The sequence below is a fragment of the Notothenia rossii genome, assembly GCF_949606895.1.
Source record: "Notothenia rossii genome assembly, chromosome: 5".
NCBI lineage: Eukaryota > Metazoa > Chordata > Actinopteri > Perciformes > Nototheniidae > Notothenia > Notothenia rossii.
Genome location: NC_136903.1, coordinates 71,580,932 through 71,599,690, shown reverse-complemented (window position 1 = coordinate 71,599,690; position 18,759 = coordinate 71,580,932). Strand labels below are relative to the sequence as shown.

Below are 18,759 nucleotides of genomic sequence, written 5' to 3'. Positions count from 1 at the left end.
CTTTTTTCTGTTGTGAAATTGCTAACATTTTAAACTAACTGCCATACACATAGGTGATAGGAAATTAATTGCAATATCAAATTCAGGTTTCATATGAATTCATTCAAAATTGAAGTTATTGTGTTCAATACAGAGGAAGATAACCTTGAGAAATGCAAGAGCTTTTGATACTTTTAAGTCAATGCTTCAGAGGCTTACCTACAGTCACTGCATTATTAGATCATAGAAGACCTATCAGTGTTTTTAGTACACCTGTACAATTAAGGAAATTCCATTAATGTAAAAGCAATTCTGTCCTCGGTCAGTGGCTATTCTCATACATGTTCCTGCAGGGTTCATTTATTATTTATGTTAGTTCATGGTGAAGATGATGTGACAATTTAATTTAATATCTATGTTTATGTGCAATTAATACTTCAGCTCATTAAATTATGTTATGATAAAACACAAGGAATCACAAGTGCTCTGTCCAAAAGCAGACAGAATGCATACTGGCAGTGGAATAATTATTGTTATCACAATTGTATCGTTTTTTATGCGCTGTTACTTTGATCAACATTCAATTCTGCAATGTTTCCACTGTTGTTCAAATTAATCAAAACAAGTGGGTTCGCTTAAGTACTGTATGTAGTATGCACAAATATTTGGATTCTCATCCCTACTGCATTAAATAATGTTAACAGATATTTAGTAACTCCGCCTCTTGTATCAACATTTAAATATGGACATGTTTTTTGTAATTACACACAGTTTGCTACTCTTACTGTATTCCCTTAAGAAAATACATGGTCAGATATACGACGTTTTAGAAATTAATAAGATGGTCTGAGCAGTATAAATCTGTCTTTTTCGTTGAACGTCATGACCTTAAAACTCAAGTAAAAGGCGATTGACAGATGGTATGAGTGAAGGAATCGCAACGATGGAAGCTCTGGTATGGTGACAGAAAGAAGCTTAACTGTATCTTTCCATAACTAGCACAGGTCTGAGTAGTAGAACATTTATCAATGTGACCAAAAACATATTTGTTGAGATATTTTGGTTATTGGTTGTGTCTTTCTAGCCAAACAGCTGCCGTGGTGCTAATGTAGCAGCCAGTTGGCCATGCTAACAAGTTGTGGATGTGCTCAGTACATGATTCGCTTGAGCGGTGGTATCAATGCTACTATCGTTCAAAATCATATTTTGAATTTTCACCTCAGATATGCCACACACTCAAATTGTTTCTAAATAAGCTTTTAAATTGATGCATGATAGGTGTAGATAACACAAACCTGAATCTCCCTATTTTCTCTCCAAATTATGTTTTTGATAACTTTCTATGACGTCCATATCTATGATTCATTATAAACATACTTAAAGATTTCTATAGCTTTTTATAATTATCGTTATAAGCAGTCTTTATAATGCTTTATAATAACAATCCTTTCACATAATAAAGCTTTTTACAATGACTTTTATGCATCATAATACTTTTTGATTTAATGATTTTTTTTACTAAAAGCAAACAAATTATAGCAAACTTTTAACAAGCTTGTAATGCATTTTATCAGTGAATACCTCATAAATCTAATCACTCATTAGTGATAGGTCACACAATGACCTATTAGTGTAGAATATAATCCGGGGTAACGCATATGTATGTATGCATAACAATTATGGGTAGTATAATACACATACTCCTTGCAACATACAAAAAAAGCCATGTAAATGATGAATGAATTGTTACACTTTATAAAGCATTTTCAATGTTTATCAGTGCTTAAAACTACAATTTATCTTAACTTATATACAGAGCTATAAGCAGATTTTAACGCAATATAAGTATGCTTATAATGCAATATAGACACGGGTGTCACAAAAAGTACAACCATATCATTTTTAGAAGAGAACTAGAACAAAACATTTCAGTTTTTTTTCGCACTCTATCTTGTCTGTGCCCTTAATTTAGTGCTGCACTAGCTAAATAGGAATGTGAGGGCAGAAGATGGCAGGAGAAGACAGGAAGTGGAGAGAAAAGGGCAGGAGGGAATGCAGAGCCTTCCACTGTATAGACATTTGGAGTAGCCAGTCTTCTGTGTGGTGATAATGTTTAAGAGAATCTGCGGCCTGTACAGCAGCAAGAAGCCCCGTCAGCAGACCGGCAGTCTCAGCCAGCAGCACTCCCTCATAGGGCGGAAGAAACTATCAAGTGGATTTGCCTTTTGTGATCTATTGATTCACGGCATAGTTCAGTGGTGGCCACAGGAAAGGGTTGCATTCTTCTCTTATTATCCTTCCCCACTTATTATTATTGTCAGTTCATTCTTCTTTACCTCCCCTACTTTCCTCTGTGGCATTTCATTTTGGCATTTGGAGGAAAGTTGTTGCGGAGATCTTTGTCGTGGCCTCCACTCGTATGCCTCCTGTAGCTCCCATATGTGCGATGGGGTTATTTATAACAAAACATGAATATTTGTGATCTTATGTTTCTGTAAAGAGCATAACTGATATACACAGAACATATTAGGCCCTACAAAAACTTGTAGGGCGGAAAACTCCTCTGGAAGAGTAAAGACCTCAACGTTTTTCGACACTCAAGTAGAGTATAATACTGTACTGTGCATTTGTTTCTTATACTTTGTGTAAGAAACAATGCAATGAATGCTGTACTGATATGGTCTTTGCTTTAAATATATAATTAGATGCGTCAACAGGAGCGCTGATATTGTATTCCCCTTGTAAGTCTGTGTGTGTCATCATGGCCAAATGTGCTCCTGGAGACACCTTCTGTACTGGGAAGTACCTCAGACGCCATTTTAAATACTTTGCCAGGGGCTTATATTTCTGTTCGTGGACAGATTTAGTTACCATGCTAGGGTCACAACCGTGCAACAAGCAGTTACCTAACTCAGCAGTGTTTGGGATACAAAAATGATGGTCTATTTTGAAGCAAAGTCAAGATGGTCTCTAGTTTCACAGTAAAGCCAGTCAAATAAATACAAATCTTGAAAAATAAACATGGGAAATTAAGCCCTTATTCAGCTTTCTCCCAAGTTGTTATTGGCAACAGATGTGAAATATGATACCACCTACATTATCAGAATGACAGGGTTACTTTTCAAAACAAGAAATGGTTCAACTACAAAATCAATGTTCTTTCCAAATGTTTTTTGGTCAGATTTGTATACCATTTGAACGATGAATGGATACTCAAGGTAGGATGAGATACATTAGTATATAAGTGTATTGTATTATAATTTCTTCAATTCCCTGATAAACACAAACATTTTGTTAATCTTAAATATAAAAATGAATAATCACATCAACAACCTGAGAAAGTAGTTATCATACAAACACAATCACAGTTACAGCCCTTCTTTTTCTGGCTTCTAAATAGCTACACTAGTGCAGTCATTGCAATGGTTCCTTGCTAATTTGCTCACTTTAAGGTCATTTCAAAAGAGTAGGATGTGGCAGTAGACTAGAGAGTTAGTTTATCAAACAAGGCTCCTGACATATGTGTATTTATTAATAAAGCTTATCTTTATTCCACTTAGTCAAGATCTGCTAACCTCATCACACCAATCTATGTGTTGTGTCAGCAGGAGTAACAGGTTAAGACCTCTTCTTCCCTCTCCCTCTTACTATTATTCATATCAATAATTTCCTAATCCACTAATGTATTTGTCCTTTATCATACTTGAGGAAATGTCTCTTAAGTATATTCATGGTTAGCGTCCATTCTCCCTCTGCTGTTCCTGTTCTCACCTTTCCTGGCTGCTCGTCTCCTCTACTCGACGGACAGTCATCCTATCGCTCGCCATTGCTCTGTATGTCAATGAGTGTGTCAGCTGCAGGAAACCTGATCACAGCACTCATGCATCAAAGAGAGGAAGAGGGGGCAGTGGTGAGGAGGAGAAATGCAGCGTTGCAGTTCTTGTTTTCCCCTGTGATGGGGAGAGGACTGCCTGGGTTTTTCAAATGTCTGATGTGATTAGGCAATGTTAAAGCTGCTGTGGTCATGCAAGAGGGATGAATGGAGGGCATAGTGTTTTAGCGTGGACTGAAGCACACATATGTGCTTATGTTTAAAGGGGCGGGTTATGATATACCTGGAAGTACAGTTAATATCATGATTCAGCTGGAATTGACGATGGAACCGTTTGGAGAACAGGTTTTGGTAATGCAGAGGCTTTATTCTCCTCCTGTTGGTGAGCGTTTTATAACAGGAGTGTGCAGCAGACCAGTCATTGCTGCTCAGACTTCTGCAGGGCAGCAGCTACTAGCGAGTGCACAAAGGGAGCTGACGGCTATAGCAGCAGCAGCCTCTGAATCTCAGCATGTAGCACTGTACACACCATTTCATTATGCTGCTGTCCCACCATCTCTGTCTGTGTGTGTGTCTCTGTCCATTACTCTCTCCCATCCGCTGCCTTCTTCTCTGGCGTGTCTTTTTTTCAGCGGTAGTAAATTAGAAGAAGGGCCAGGCTTTAGTGCTTTGTCTGAGTCCTCAGTCTCTGATGACACAGCATCCTCCTGTACTGAGCTGAGTGGGGAAGGGATGGGGGTTGGGGGTTGGGGCGTGTGGGGGAAATGTGCTTCCACTGCTAGCTAGGTTTCGTATAGAGAAGAAGGGTGGGGTTAGTAGGGGAAACTGGGATTTGCAGCACAGCTTACAGGTAAAGAAGTGGGATGACGCATTTTTTTGATGTGGTATAATATGCAGGGAAATGAGTTTGCAGTCACACATTGTTTGGGACATGACTGGCTGAGTCCTCAATGCAGTGAGCTCTATCAGACACATGATTTATGTTCTAGAACGCTAATACATGTCTCTTATGAGATCAGCGTTATTTTGTCGCAAAGCATCAACGTTTTATGGTGAACAACGTGAAAGCTGACATACTGTTGATATTTTTACTTCTTTGAAAATGGAATCAGAATGCACTTAGTCAATATGAGGTGCTTGATCCAGAATGGGCTTAAATCCAGCTAATAGTGTATGTGTGTCATGTTTTCTCCTTCCAGCCTGCAAAGAGGCTTGTGAATACAGCTATGTTCTTGAAAAGGTCTTATGAGTTCTGATTTACAGTATGTCTTGGTTCATGAAGGTCATGTAGGGCTCCAACTAACCATTTTTAAATTATTTTTGTAAACAGATAATACATTGTTTAGTCTATTAAATATCATCATGATGAATACAGTTCCATGAACGACAGATACTATTTGACATTTAAAAAAAACGTAAGCTGCCTGTTTTCACATTGTATAATGGATTATTATACCCTAACCCTTTTTTTTTTTTATCATTTAAGGGCTTAGTTTATTGCCATCTTCTTTAAGGTCTACAATCCAAATCTGCTGTCAGTTTTGTGAAGTAATAGGCCAGTTTTTTGTCAGGCTGGGGTCGTGGGATGATTAAGAGAAGTACCCACGCACGCACGCACGTGCACACACACGCACACACACACACACACACACACACACACACACACACACGCGCACACACACACACACACACACACACACACACACACACACACACACACACACACACACACACACACACACACACACACACACACACACACACACACACACATTCCCTGGGCTTAGATCTCACTCAGCTCTCTCTGTCCCCTCCTCGTCTCATTCTCAGTTTCTCTCTCTGCCTCATGCCTACCCAGTCCTCCTCCTCCCTCCGTCTACCATCCATCTCAGGTTTGGCTCTCTCCCCTCTGCAGCTCTCTGGCTTTCTGTTCTGCATCACTCCCCCTCATCTCTCTCTCTCTCTCTCTCTCTCTCTCTCTCTCTCGCTCTCTAGCTCTAGCTCTCTCTCTCTCTCTCTCTCTCTAGCTCTAGCTCTCTCTCTCTAGCTCTCTCTGCTGCTGTCCCATACCCCTGCAAGCCCCTCTTTATATCACTGCTCCACTATTTCTCCTTCTTCTCCCACGCCCAAAACACACACACACACACACACACACACACACACACACACACACACACACACACACACACACACACACACACACACACACACACACACACACACACACACACACACACACACACACACACACACACACACACACACACACACACACACACTGTCCTTGCAGCTGCATTCTGCCTCCCAATTCTTGCACATGTGCCTTTTTCTTTAACGCTCTGTGGAGAATTAGCAACATTTCACCAGCTTTGCAGCAAATAAAGTGGAGCTTGCTCTGCTGAGTTGTGTATTTATATTTTATATTCTACATTCTATGAGTACATCATAACGTAGGCAGTTTGCTTAAGTAGTTATGTGTGTTTCTGTGTGTGTGTATGTGAGACTGTAGAGAGTATTGTGTTACGAAGTGTAATCCATTGTGCCTGTCCTCTTTCATAATTTATTTATCCATGTGCATAGATAGAACCCCTCCTCAGTTTCTTAATATTACCAGTTCACTGCATGGGTGAATGTGTTTCCAAATCTTCTATCCAGTGACAATGAACTCAGTGTCACTAAAACACTCTGTTTACCCACTTTACAGAGTTAATCCAGGAAGAACTGAGTGTTTGATTAATCAACGGATCACTGTTAAGAATATAAACGATCAAGAAAATATCTATCATGTGTTCATTGAGTTTATGGTTGTAATAGTGCTTTAAAAATAGCCCATCACAATGCAGCCTTTGTAAAGAAAAATAATAGGTTTAGTATTTGATAACCATCAATGATTGATCAGTTCTTGAATAATGTGGCACAATCAATTAAGGAAATGGCCTTACATTTGCATCCCTTGTTGTAATCGTGCCAGGTTGCCAAGTTTGCGTCAACAGCATATTTTTCTGTCTGCAAATTGACACACTTCATTGAGTAGCTAAAGAAAGCCTTATTATAGTTGAATTCCATATTTTTTATGAAATTGTATTTACCATATAGTTTAGATGATGAATTACATTGAAGCTTGGACTTTGTAAGGACAAAATATGTGTTTTCTAAAACATCATGTGTAAAAGATGTTTTTGCCTTCGTAACTGAAGTTTTCAATGACATTTTAAAAATCCATAGGCTTCACATTGATTAACATATTGAACATAGTTATGCATGCGGGGGCATCTGTTAAGTGCTAATGAGATACCGCTCATTTTACAACCTCCCCTTTCCTCCACATACTGTATTTGCTTGTTCAGCAAAACACTTGACCTCTAAAAGAGAAATGTACCCTCTGAACATGACTGTAGGTCTTGTGTGTGTTCCTGTTTGTAATGTGTCGGTTTAGTATACCTCATATCTCCATGTGACGGGAATACAAGTGAGAGAATATTTGAAGTAGTGCAGATGCTTATTGGCATAAAAGAACAGAAGACGGGAAGGGAGGGGGAGAGAGAGAGAGGAGTCTTCTGATGCAGAGAATACATTTTGTCTTTCCCCAGACTGCAGACGCTATTTTTAATTTAATTAGATTTCAGGACACCACTTCTCTCAGGACACTTCCAGTCGCCTTCCCATTTCTTAAGTGTTTCCCGTGGTGTGAACCATAAACTTGTTGCGGATGTATTTTGATTTATTTTGTTCCTGGTGCCATATGCATATTAAAGATCAAAGACCATTTATACTGTATGTATGCTCTCCAGCCAGCGGGTACTCCTCCAACTACCATCATCATATCATTGTGAATGCAGTTGTTATTATTATTTTACCTCAACGTTAAGGGCTACAGTAGAGTTTGCCCTTTGTTATTTGCTGAGGCTGCGTGCATGTTATCTGATGGACAACATGTCCGCAACTTGTTTTTCTGTAAATTGAATTTAAAAAAAAAAAATAGGTTAACACAGTTTACAGAGGCTGTTTACTGCATTTACATATATATACATATATTTTGAAACAAGGATTGTTTATCACCTAAAGCAACATGATGTAAGAATCTTTGTTTTTCTTATTTAGCCCCCTAACTGTTTTAGAGTGCAAGTCACATATACACTGCTATTGCTATGATAACATTACTTGCAAAAGGATCAGAAGCTAGCGTGTGCTGCTAACACTGTCGAACATCGAACATGTGCAGTTACATTATGCTGCTTTAATGTTGAAACGGAGGGAGTTAAAATTGAAATCAGTTTCTGATATTATTTAATTTCTTCATCGTTCTCCAATACTGGTTACATACAGGACAAGCTTGTCTTTATGAAACCTGTAAATAATGTCAGTGGTTTCATAAATACACATGAGGGGATGTGGTAAAGGAGGAAAAGAAACTCGGACAGCATAGGCATTTATTACTTATCCAAACCACACATTTGTCAAGTATCCCAGTACTGTATTTGTTTATAAATAATGCTCTTACTTCTTCCTCAGACCCTACATTTTCTTTGTCCAAATATCTGCACTAACAAACAGACAATGCAGCCTCACCCAAGAGCACAGCCCCACTCGGCCCAGTGCTGTTTATGGGTGGGGAGTGGTTGCTGAGAGCCTCGAGTCAGCAGATCTGCTGCTGATCGATGACAGCATTTGCGGTTCTCTTCCAGTAAGAGCTTTAAACTTGGGGCGAAGAGAGTCATTTGGCCACAAAGAGGGGAGAACTTCCCATGCGTCTGGCTGCTGCTTGCGGAGCTAATGTCATGGTGGAAAGATATTCAGGACAGAGACTGATGCCTCCTGGACAAAGGTTCTCTTATAAACATTTGGAAATTACTAAAAATTATGAAGTGCTGGAAATTCATACCCAACGTTTTGAAAAAGAGACTTGGATATGATGTGCCTTTGAATTGAAGGGGTCTTTTTTATGGAATAACATTTTAAAATTAGGGATATATATCATGTCAAAATATTGTTTATAGCTGTGGAAAAAGCTATCAATAGAAAATGGTGTAAGATGGAAACTACTACTCAGGAAAAATGGAAAGAGATCGTAGAGGAAATCCATATAAAGGAAAAACTGACACATTGACTGAGACTGCAAGAATCACAGTTTGAAGAAAAATGGGAGGAATTGTCAATATTTAGAAACCAAAGAGGCAACAAGGATTACCGATTACAACTGACTTAGTATGAGGGACTGTTTTGAAAGCTATACTGCTGGCTCTCGGGTGACTGGACACAGAAGGAGTGGTGTCAGCAGAGTAACGCACAGCCCTGTGTCCTTGTCATACTGACTATGTGCCCATTTCTATACCTTTTATCTTTTTTAACTGTTATTATGATGTTTGTTTTGGACAATAGACGGCCGTTACAATCTGAAGTACTCTGCCTACTGTTTTCTCAATGTATAGTTCCCAAAATGGGTTAAGCGACAACACAGTAAGCACTCTCCTCAAAATGCTATGTTCTGATGATATACAGTATTACCTGCACTGTGAGAATCAGTTAGAGCGCCCCGTGACTAAGAGGTGAGCTCAGGACTCACACCAGCTGCTCCGTCAAGCTACATTCATCTCTTCCTAAAATAAGATGCAAAGACTAGCGGATCCTGTGTCCTGAATAGTATGAGCCATATAATCAATGATAGCCTAAATGTACTAACTTTCTTTGTCCTTGTCTTTTTCTCCCTCTCTCCACAGACATTTATAGTCTTCAACAGTGGGAAAACACTCTTCCGCTTCAGTGCCACGTCCTCCATGTACATCCTAACCCCTTTCAATCTACTTAGGCGAATAGCTATTAAGATTTTGATACACTCATATCCTTTCAAGTGATTAATTTCTATGTTTTTCTGTGAATGAAAATAGATGTTTCAGTGTTTTAAACATGTGTCTTGATTATAATTCAGCCAAAGAGTAAGGAAACCTAATGCATCGTAAGATCTAAATCTCTCTTCCCCCTGCACCTCCCTCTTTCTTAAGATTGTAGTAGGTGGTGTATTAACATGTATGGGGTGTAATGGGTAGCATTGTTCAATGTTTCCTTAACTTCTGTCCTCTCACGTTATTCAGCATGATCATCATGTGTACGATTTTGACCAACTGTATATTCATGACATTTAGTGACCCACCGGAGTGGTCCAAACAAGTAGAGTGAGTACACCTCCATACTTTTCCTCAGCAATCATATCCTCATTTAATGTGTCCGTCGCCGTTTTACTCTCTTCTCTCTTTGTTCTCAAGGTATACCTTCACAGGTATCTATACGTTTGAGTCACTCACAAAAATGGTCGCCCGAGGATTCGCTATAGATGGGTTCACCTTTCTCCGAGACCCATGGAACTGGCTGGATTTCATGGTCATCTCAATGGCGTAAGTATTTTTCCTCGTAAATATTAACAATAACGCGTTAAATTATTAAATACATTTGGATTTTCAACATGACTGATGAAATAATAACATTTTCGCATTTTACAGATAGAAGAAAATCGTGAGACAGATTTATGTAGAAGTTTTAGTTACAAGATAACAGCAGCTAGATATCAAAAGCAATAGAACTTTCTATCTAGCTAATCAATCACCAGTTTAACTATGTAACATTGTTTTTGCTGACTCCCTGTTGTGTCTTATAAGACATTGAAACAAGTCAAATGTCTCCATCAGTTTGTGGGTTTCATTATGTATGTCTAACAAACATTTCATCTTTTAACAACAAACTGCAGGTATGGCAGTCTGTTGGAGTGGTTTTCAAAAGAATGAAATTGGTAGTTGTTGTTTTATAATTAAACATGGACAAAGACCGTATTCCAAATCAAAAAGCTGCTGTGGGCAACTGTGGAGGAACAAGAAAGAATTAGTGTGAACACATTTTATTCAACACATTTAGCCATTACTGCAAGAAGTCCACAATGTGATGTGTCTAAGCTTTTAACTCAACAGTACAGGGCGAGCACCATTTTGTCAGCTTTAGGAAACCTTTATAAATGTTATATGTATTACAGTTCGCACAACTCAATTGCTCAATATTGTTATTAATAAAATGATCAGCTCCAAATATTGTAAAGATTAGCCACGAGTTGCAAGGCTATAGTGACCCAAATTGTACTCTAAATGAGTCTTTGGGTCTTACAAAACGTATCATATTCATTATTTAAATTGATGTTAGGTTCACTGGACATTGAGTGTTACATCTTTTTTTTTTTCATGATTTCTGCTGGTATATAAGTTGACATCTGCTAAATAATTCAAAACCAATTCTAAAGACAGTCGCCCACAGCACCTCCAGTCCACATCAGTCCGTCACACCACATTGCTATATAACAATATTATGTAACCATATATCATTTCTTTCCTCAGTTTGGGATAGCTGCTGAATAATTGTATCTGATCCACCTTGCAGGTATATAACAGAGTTTGTAAACCTAGGCAATGTGTCAGCTCTGCGTACGTTCAGGGTTCTGAGGGCTTTGAAAACAATTTCAGTTATCCCAGGTAAGACAGTCCAGGTGTTTGTGTTTGCGGGGGGGGGGGGCGAGTCACGGGGTTGATGTTAGGTGTGGTTTTGTTCCAGTCCCTCTCCTCTTCCTCCTTCGTTCTCTTCCCTCTGGTCGGACAGGCGTTCTCTCTCTCACCGTGGTGTCCCCTCCTGGTCCTCGATGGTGGTGCTGGTGTCGTGCTCTTGCGCGTACATGCGTGTGTGTGTGTGTGTGTTGTTATCGTGTGTGTTGTGTGTCATGGGGTTCTGTTCTGTGTGTCATCCTACCTTGTTACAGATATATAACAGAGTTTGTGGACCTTGGGAATGTCTCGGCGCTGAGAACGTTCAGGGTTCTCCGAGCATTGAAAACAATTTCTGTCATTCCAGGTGAGACTCCCATTTAAACACTAAGGCTGAGCTTACATATCTCTTACCCGTCTTTATTTCTTTTATTTTGATTTTTTTCTTTAAAAAAAGAAGAAGGATGTTTTACAATTTCTTCATTTCTTTTGTTTTACTTTTTTAATGAAAATCAAAAATGGTAGCAATACATTTTTGATAGGCTTAGCAGTCTACTGGCAGTCTTCTGGGCTCGCATGTCCCATATGGACAGCTGAGCTAATGTGCAGCACATCATGCTAGCAAAAGTTATATATGGGCAATTATACCCCAAGGGAAATAGAAAACATTGTCCAAAACCATGTGATAGCATAGAGTAAGAGGTAAACAAATACTGTTTATAAGCAGTTGACTTTCAAGATGTTATAATGATGCCTTATATAAACAATATGATACAAATAAATGTCTATTTAAATCTGTTACCTCTTTGCACATCTGGTTTGTGTTCAGTTTTAATTCATAAATCAATCCAAATTCCTATAATCTATGACAGTACCTTTTTGTTCCTAAAGACTATTTGATTCCCTAAGACTGCCAAGCCTAATTTGATAACACATCAACGCTGCATGAAGCTTTGAGACACATGCTTTTACAAGTTTGGCTTTAAGGGGCTTTTCTTTTGGATTTTGTTATCTTTTAGTTGTACGAGTTATTTAATTCAGGTTTTAGATTCTTTTTGAAGATCTTTGTCCATCCTGGGAGTGAAAGGGAAACATAAATAATAAATAAAGATCACAAATAAGCAAAAATTCAGTCGATATCAATACTAGTTTCTTCCCTAGGGAACACACAGTACCTCACATTAATTTGTTTTGTATATGATATCAATTACACTATGAAGTTACTGTACTTTAGCAGATATGCACATATACTGTACACACACACACACACACACACACACACACACACACACACACACACACACACACACACACACACACACACACACACACACACGCACACAGTACTGTACAATAAGCTCAGCCTCCAGCATATAGCGCTCAGCTGGCTCTGGCCTAAAGCAGACTGGGGGCTCGCCCGCGCTGCAGGAGCGGGAGAAAGAGGTTCTTGGGATGGGAACGGTTCTTCAGTTAAGGCAAGGTCATCATCACGGTATACAGACAGGTGATGCTGACACCAATTCCTTCAGCCTTGGCGTTTAAATGACCTGCATGCCACCTCTCATCGCCCCCACCCCCCTGAACACCCAACTCTTCCTCGCCTGTCCTTTCTTTCTCCTCTTCACTTCCTGCTTCCTTGACTTAGCCTGGTTCTGTGGGCTGTGTGCAGTTTGTCGTCCTGCTGCGTTCCGTTGATTTGTTGAATGCAGTATTATACAAAACTGCAGCTTGTCAGGAATGTTTCCATTGACACAAAGAGTGAAGGGAGATAGTAATCCATTGAAACAATTTCTCTTCTCCAGATGGATATTAAATCCAGTTCTGGTGCTGCCTGTTCTTCCTCAGTGGGAAATCCTTCAGACAGCTTTTCTAAATAATTATTTATTCTCTTACATGGAATGTTTACTGTAAAAATGGGAAAAAACATGGTGTCTCTCTGATGGAAACACCCCTGAAAGCTGCAGTGTTTGTTGTGATGTTATGTGTTTAATGAAAACAACTGAATGTGATCTTTAGATCTGTGGTTCAACTTGGATGCTCTATCCTACTCAAATCAATGTGCTGTTATTATATACTAAATAGTCATGTCTTTGATTTTATTGAATGTTTCTAGAAGTATCTAGTTTTGATAGCCATATAATCTGAAAATCCAAAGTTTACATTTGAAAGAGACAGCAGCAGAACTAATATACAGTAATATGCACTACTTCCCAGTGATAACAGGAGACCAGTTAGATTTGGATAACCTTTTGTAGCATTTTTCTAAAACAGAATATATGCACAGTATTTTTCCCTCATGCTACTTATTTATGTTACACTTCAGTTATGGTGCGAGCTTCTTTATCGTCCAAAACTATTAGGTACTAATTCTATATTAGATGATAATCGTAGAACTTCAATAGATTGACATTGGCCTGCCAACAATAGCAAACAAAACCACTGTCAACAGCTACAAAATAAAAATAAACCTATAGGCTCAACATACTGCACCCAAACGCACAAATTGTGGTTACTTCAACATTAAAAATGTTATAAAGATATATATTTTATTTTTTGCATAGCAGCGAATTCAACCATATCTGTTTCATGTAGTTAAATTCAAAAAGAGCGTATTTCTGCCAATTCTGATGACTTTGACCTACTGTTCATGTGCAGTCTCTGTATGCTTAAAACAAATGTCAAGTAAATGACCACACACCACACAATGGCTAATTAATTAATAAGAAAGAGCAGCCTGAACTACAGATTATCATGTAAACTGAAATGTCAGGAAGAAGAACAACACGCATTGTTGTTAAAAACACTTTATACTCAAATATAAAGAAATGCACATGACACACTGAGTCCATCTCAGTGTTGAGGCTTTACAGTGTGGGTGTAGGTGCTTTAAAAATAATTCCAATGCCTGCCAAGTTTAGATTTATGTAAGAGGCTGCCCAGCACAGGGTTAAATACAGGATTAAATATATACTTTACCTAACTTTTTCCGTGTTTGACTCGAGTCAGCTCTGAATCGCAGCTATAAAAACATGCTCAGCTTGTGCACCAAATATTGCAATTCTTTTTATATGTGTCTATTTGTGTGTATGTGCGTGTGTTTGCTTGTGTGTGTGTGTGTGTGTGTGTGTGTGTGTGTGTGTGTGTGTGTGTGTGTGTGTGTGTGTGTGTGTGTGTGTGTGTGTGTGTGTGTGTGTGTGTGTGTGTGTGTGTGTGTGTGTGTGTGTGTGTGTGTGTGTGTGTGTGTGTGTGTGTGTGTGTGCTCCTGTTTGTGCACTTTGTGTGTGTGTGTGTTTACTGTATATTAATTGACAGGCCTGAAGACCATTGTGGGTGCTCTGATCCAGTCTGTGAAGAAGCTGTCGGATGTGATGATCCTGACCGTCTTTTGTCTCAGCGTCTTTGCTCTGATTGGACTGCAGCTCTTTATGGGGAACCTGCGGCAGAAGTGTGTGATCTGGCCAATCAACATAACTGAGCAATTCCTGGCAAATGGGAGCAGGGGCTTTGACTGGGACGAGTACATCATGAATGACAGTGAGTGATTATCATGATGCTTAATTGGACTAGTTGCAAATGATAACATACATAGGACTAAACAGAGAGTGTGTGCGTCCTGGTGATTATTTTCTCATTAAACCCTTTTAAATTTAATTGACAGATTTGTTGTAACTTGGTGATACAAAAAACAACAGATGGTGACACTTTATCGGCTTTATCGGCTAATACAAATGACTGTCTTCTTTTTGTTTTCTTACAGGAAATTTCTACTTCCTTCCTAATCAGCTTGATGCTCTATTATGTGGAAATAGTTCTGACTCAGGGTAAGTCAGTGCTTCACTCACTTAAATCATACTTTAACTTTTATTTAATGTTTTCAGCAGGTGTGTCCAATCGTTCTGTTGTCGGACAAATCATCATTGATGTGACCCACGCGGCCTGATGGATCCGTAGGCCGCATTGGTCTTTGCAAACTTAGTACATAAGAAATAATAGCATTTTGTTGATACCGATGCAAAAAAAGTTCAGAGTACAATCACACTCATACACATACTATTTAGACAGTTTAAGCTGACATTTATCTATGATTCATGACAAAGACTTGCTTGGATCGTGAAATATGAAGGTAAATCATATCACTATCATACTCCTAACAGGGTACATGTAAACATGCATACATAATCAAACAACAACAAAACAATCTTATCAGTAGTATTTTTTAGGCCCATTTTAATTGTCCTGTTCTATTGTATCTTAGACTGCCAGTGGTGCCTGTATCGGTAATGCCAACTGTGTTGATACTGGAGTATGGAACTTTTACATATACTGTACGTAAATGAACCTCTTTTACATTCAAGCCCTTGCCAAACAAGTTCACCTAATGCTCATTAAGCCTAAAGCAATACAAGTAAGAAAAGCAATCAACAAAGGGTACAAACACCTCAGAGAGTCAGGAAATGCTCAGATTGCACCCCAGCATTTAGATACGGTTTTTTGTCGTTCTTTTTCCTTTCAGACGATGTCCAGAAGGCTTTATGTGTATGAAAGCTGGAAGGAACCCCAACTATGGTTACACCAGCTTTGACAGCTTTGGATGGGCTTTCCTCACCCTCTTTCGCCTCATGACCCAAGACTTCTGGGAGAATCTCTACATGCTGGTAAAGCAACTCTCTTCTTCTTGGTTTCAAATTTACACATATTTGAGTAAGCAAAAAGCAGGACTTCGGATTTTGTCACAGTGGCCCATGGATGAAGTCTCTGACCGTTCCGGCACCTGTTTTAAAGATCTCTATATATAAGCCTACTCATAGCCAGGGGATGTTAAACAACCCCTTAGTAGTACTAATGATTGTGTCCTCATTTTATCATACAAATACATTTATAAAAATCATTTTTCTAACCACTGAAATAATCAGCCACCGGTGCAGCAGTTCTCCTCCATCAATTCATTTACAACAAAAACTGTGTCTAATGCAGGGAGAAAAGAATTGCGTTATTTGCATTTTTTAAGAAGCAATGAACTAAAGTGGATTCATTGTTTGTTGAAATGATCTTTAGGAGAGTCATGCTCTCTGCCACATTGAGTCCACTGAACCAGTATTACAACACGCCTTTTGTTAATCCTTTCTCTTCTGTTTGTATGTATGTAAAAAATATACATTAGATCTTTCTTTGATGTTAAACTGCACTACCATGACACTGGACTAGCATTTATTTCCTCCTCCTCCAGGTCCACACACCAGCACATCCGTAACAGATTTGCTTCATTTGGCAAATAGGCCAGTCGATGTGTGTGTGTATTTAAAACTGGGAACTCCTGCACTCTAAGGCTTCTTTCTGTCTGGAGATTTTCCTGGAAAAAGTCACGAACCGGATATAGAAGCACCAGCAATGCTGACACAACATTTAGGACAATTTGTAAAGTTTCCTCTATATTCACTCTAAATCTCAGATTTGTTCTTATTGCTTGGTATCTCTGTTTCTGTCAGACTCTGCGAGCTGCAGGAAAGACCTACATGATCTTCTTTGTGCTGGTCATCTTTGTGGGCTCCTTCTATCTGGTGAATCTCATCTTGGCTGTGGTGGCCATGGCTTATGAGGAGCAGAACCAAGCTACTATGGAGGAGGCGGAGCAGAAAGAGGCTGAGTTCAAGGCCATGCTGGAACAGCTCAAGAGGCAGCAAGAGGAAACACAGGTTGGTCTGCTTCTCTCTCACACTCACACATACAATTTCTTTCTGTTTTTTTATTGATCATGGTTATCACATGTCTTTTCTTTTTCTCAGGCCGCTGCCATGGCGACATCTGCAGGAACAGTTTCAGAAGCTGCGTTGGAGGATGAAGGAGGAGGGCACTTGTCCCGCAGCTCCTCTGAGGTTTCCAAGCTCAGCTCCAAGAGTGCAAAAGAACGTCGCAATCGCAAGAAGAAATGGCGTCAGAAAGAGCAGGATAAAGAGAAAGGAGACAGCGAGAAGGTTGTTAAGTCTGAGTCAGACGATGGAAGCAAGAAAAGCACCATTCGTTTCCCTGGCCGGCTCGGGAGGAAGACATCCATTATGAACCAGGTACAGTTATTGAGAAGAACGGTATAGTAAATACAGGGTGCTTTTTAACTTAGCTGTTACAGGAATTCATTGGTCTTTCTAGTCTTTCAACCATACCTTCCCCATGTGACACATTTGAGGTAATTCAGCCTCAATTTAGGCACAGAAGGCATGTCAGTAACATCCTCCCCACAGATCTCCTGTCTTGCCCCAAGAAATCTTGAGGCTCTTTCTGCTGCTCCAGGTTTGAAGCTGATCGCTATTCATTGCCTCCCTCTCTTGATGATAAGTGTGTCGTAATCCATCTTCAAAAGGAAGACCTTGCTTTCCGGCCACTTTACATGCAGTTTCTGACCATTCACTCATACTTTACGAGTTCTCTGAGAGGTCCTCTCAAAGGCCTCATGGAATCACTTTGCCCAAGGGATCACCTGCTCAAGCAAGATGATTTTTTTTATCAATTAGACCAGAGAAAAAATATGGTGTCATAGTGATCACAATGTGCGGGAACATCAGCTGCCTCTCCAGGAGGGTTAGGTATCCTTAAGTTCAATACCCAACCCCAAATCGAGGTCTATAAACAGCTTCCAGTTGAGGAATCCTTCTTGGCAGATGTTGCTGTTTCTCAGCTTTGATGATGGCTTTGGCAATAACCTCAGAGCCCATGGTGGTCATGATGCCAGTGGTGTCATCCTTCAGCCAGGGAGCAGCAGCTTTAGATGTGTTCCCGGCTTCACCTTTCTATTCACAGTGGACATACTGGTGACTCTGCTTTGCTCCATGTGTGGATGTTTCATTGATTATACATTTCCTGGACAATGAACTTGATCCGTTGGAGGTCAACCTTTCATAGCCCAGACCGGGTCAGCTTTCTATCCAGCATTTTTCCATCTTGACAACACCACGTGATGTTTCATTCAAACTGGACTTGGAGAAGCTTCTCTGTTGTTGAAGCTGGAGGTTGGGACAGCTCTTTACGTTTACAATATAATAATTATTGGAAAGCCTTATAGTAGAGGTGAAACACTGCCCTCTATTTTTTCAGAGCAGATTGCAGGAAAGTACACATTGCACCTTTTTAATGGAGGAAAAAGCTATCTCAATGTATTGTCTTATAGATAATGCATGGTCCGATAATGTATATGGTTATGTTCTAGATAGTGTCCCATAACTATAAAATGTCTGGGTTCTGTTTGTTTTTTATTCTTCTTTATTTTTAATGTAAAGATGCAGTCCGATTGGACATGATTATGACAGACGTTTTTTATTCTTCTTTATCATTGTTTTGTAAAAAATGTATGTTGTGTACAAAAAGCTCCCATGATACCCTTTTTATTCATATGTAACACTATAGCCAATAATCTGTTTGTGGTGCCTTTATCCTTAATTGTAT

General features: G+C 39.4%; 1 protein-coding gene across 4 annotated transcripts in view; it reads left to right on the top strand.

The window, feature by feature from the left end:
- Positions 1 to 18,759, top strand: part of scn8ab (sodium channel, voltage gated, type VIII, alpha subunit b) — a 47,544-nt gene that overhangs the window by 4,346 nt on the left and 24,439 nt on the right. For 2 of the 4 annotated variants that reach the window (XM_079685654.1, XM_079685653.1), the window contains exons 3-11: positions 9,529 to 9,647; positions 9,892 to 9,981; positions 10,072 to 10,200; positions 11,601 to 11,692; positions 14,638 to 14,859; positions 15,083 to 15,146; positions 15,839 to 15,980; positions 16,812 to 17,018; positions 17,109 to 17,387. In XM_079685654.1, the coding sequence (XP_079541780.1) occupies positions 9,529 to 9,647; positions 9,892 to 9,981; positions 10,072 to 10,200; positions 11,601 to 11,692; positions 14,638 to 14,859; positions 15,083 to 15,146; positions 15,839 to 15,980; positions 16,812 to 17,018; positions 17,109 to 17,387 (1,344 nt within the window). Of the gene's footprint in view, positions 1 to 9,528; positions 9,648 to 9,891; positions 9,982 to 10,071; positions 10,201 to 11,227; positions 11,320 to 11,600; positions 11,693 to 14,637; positions 14,860 to 15,082; positions 15,147 to 15,838; positions 15,981 to 16,811; positions 17,019 to 17,108; positions 17,388 to 18,759 lie in introns of all 4 variants that reach the window. The other 2 variants (XM_079685655.1, XM_079685656.1) reach the window with 1 other exon arrangement.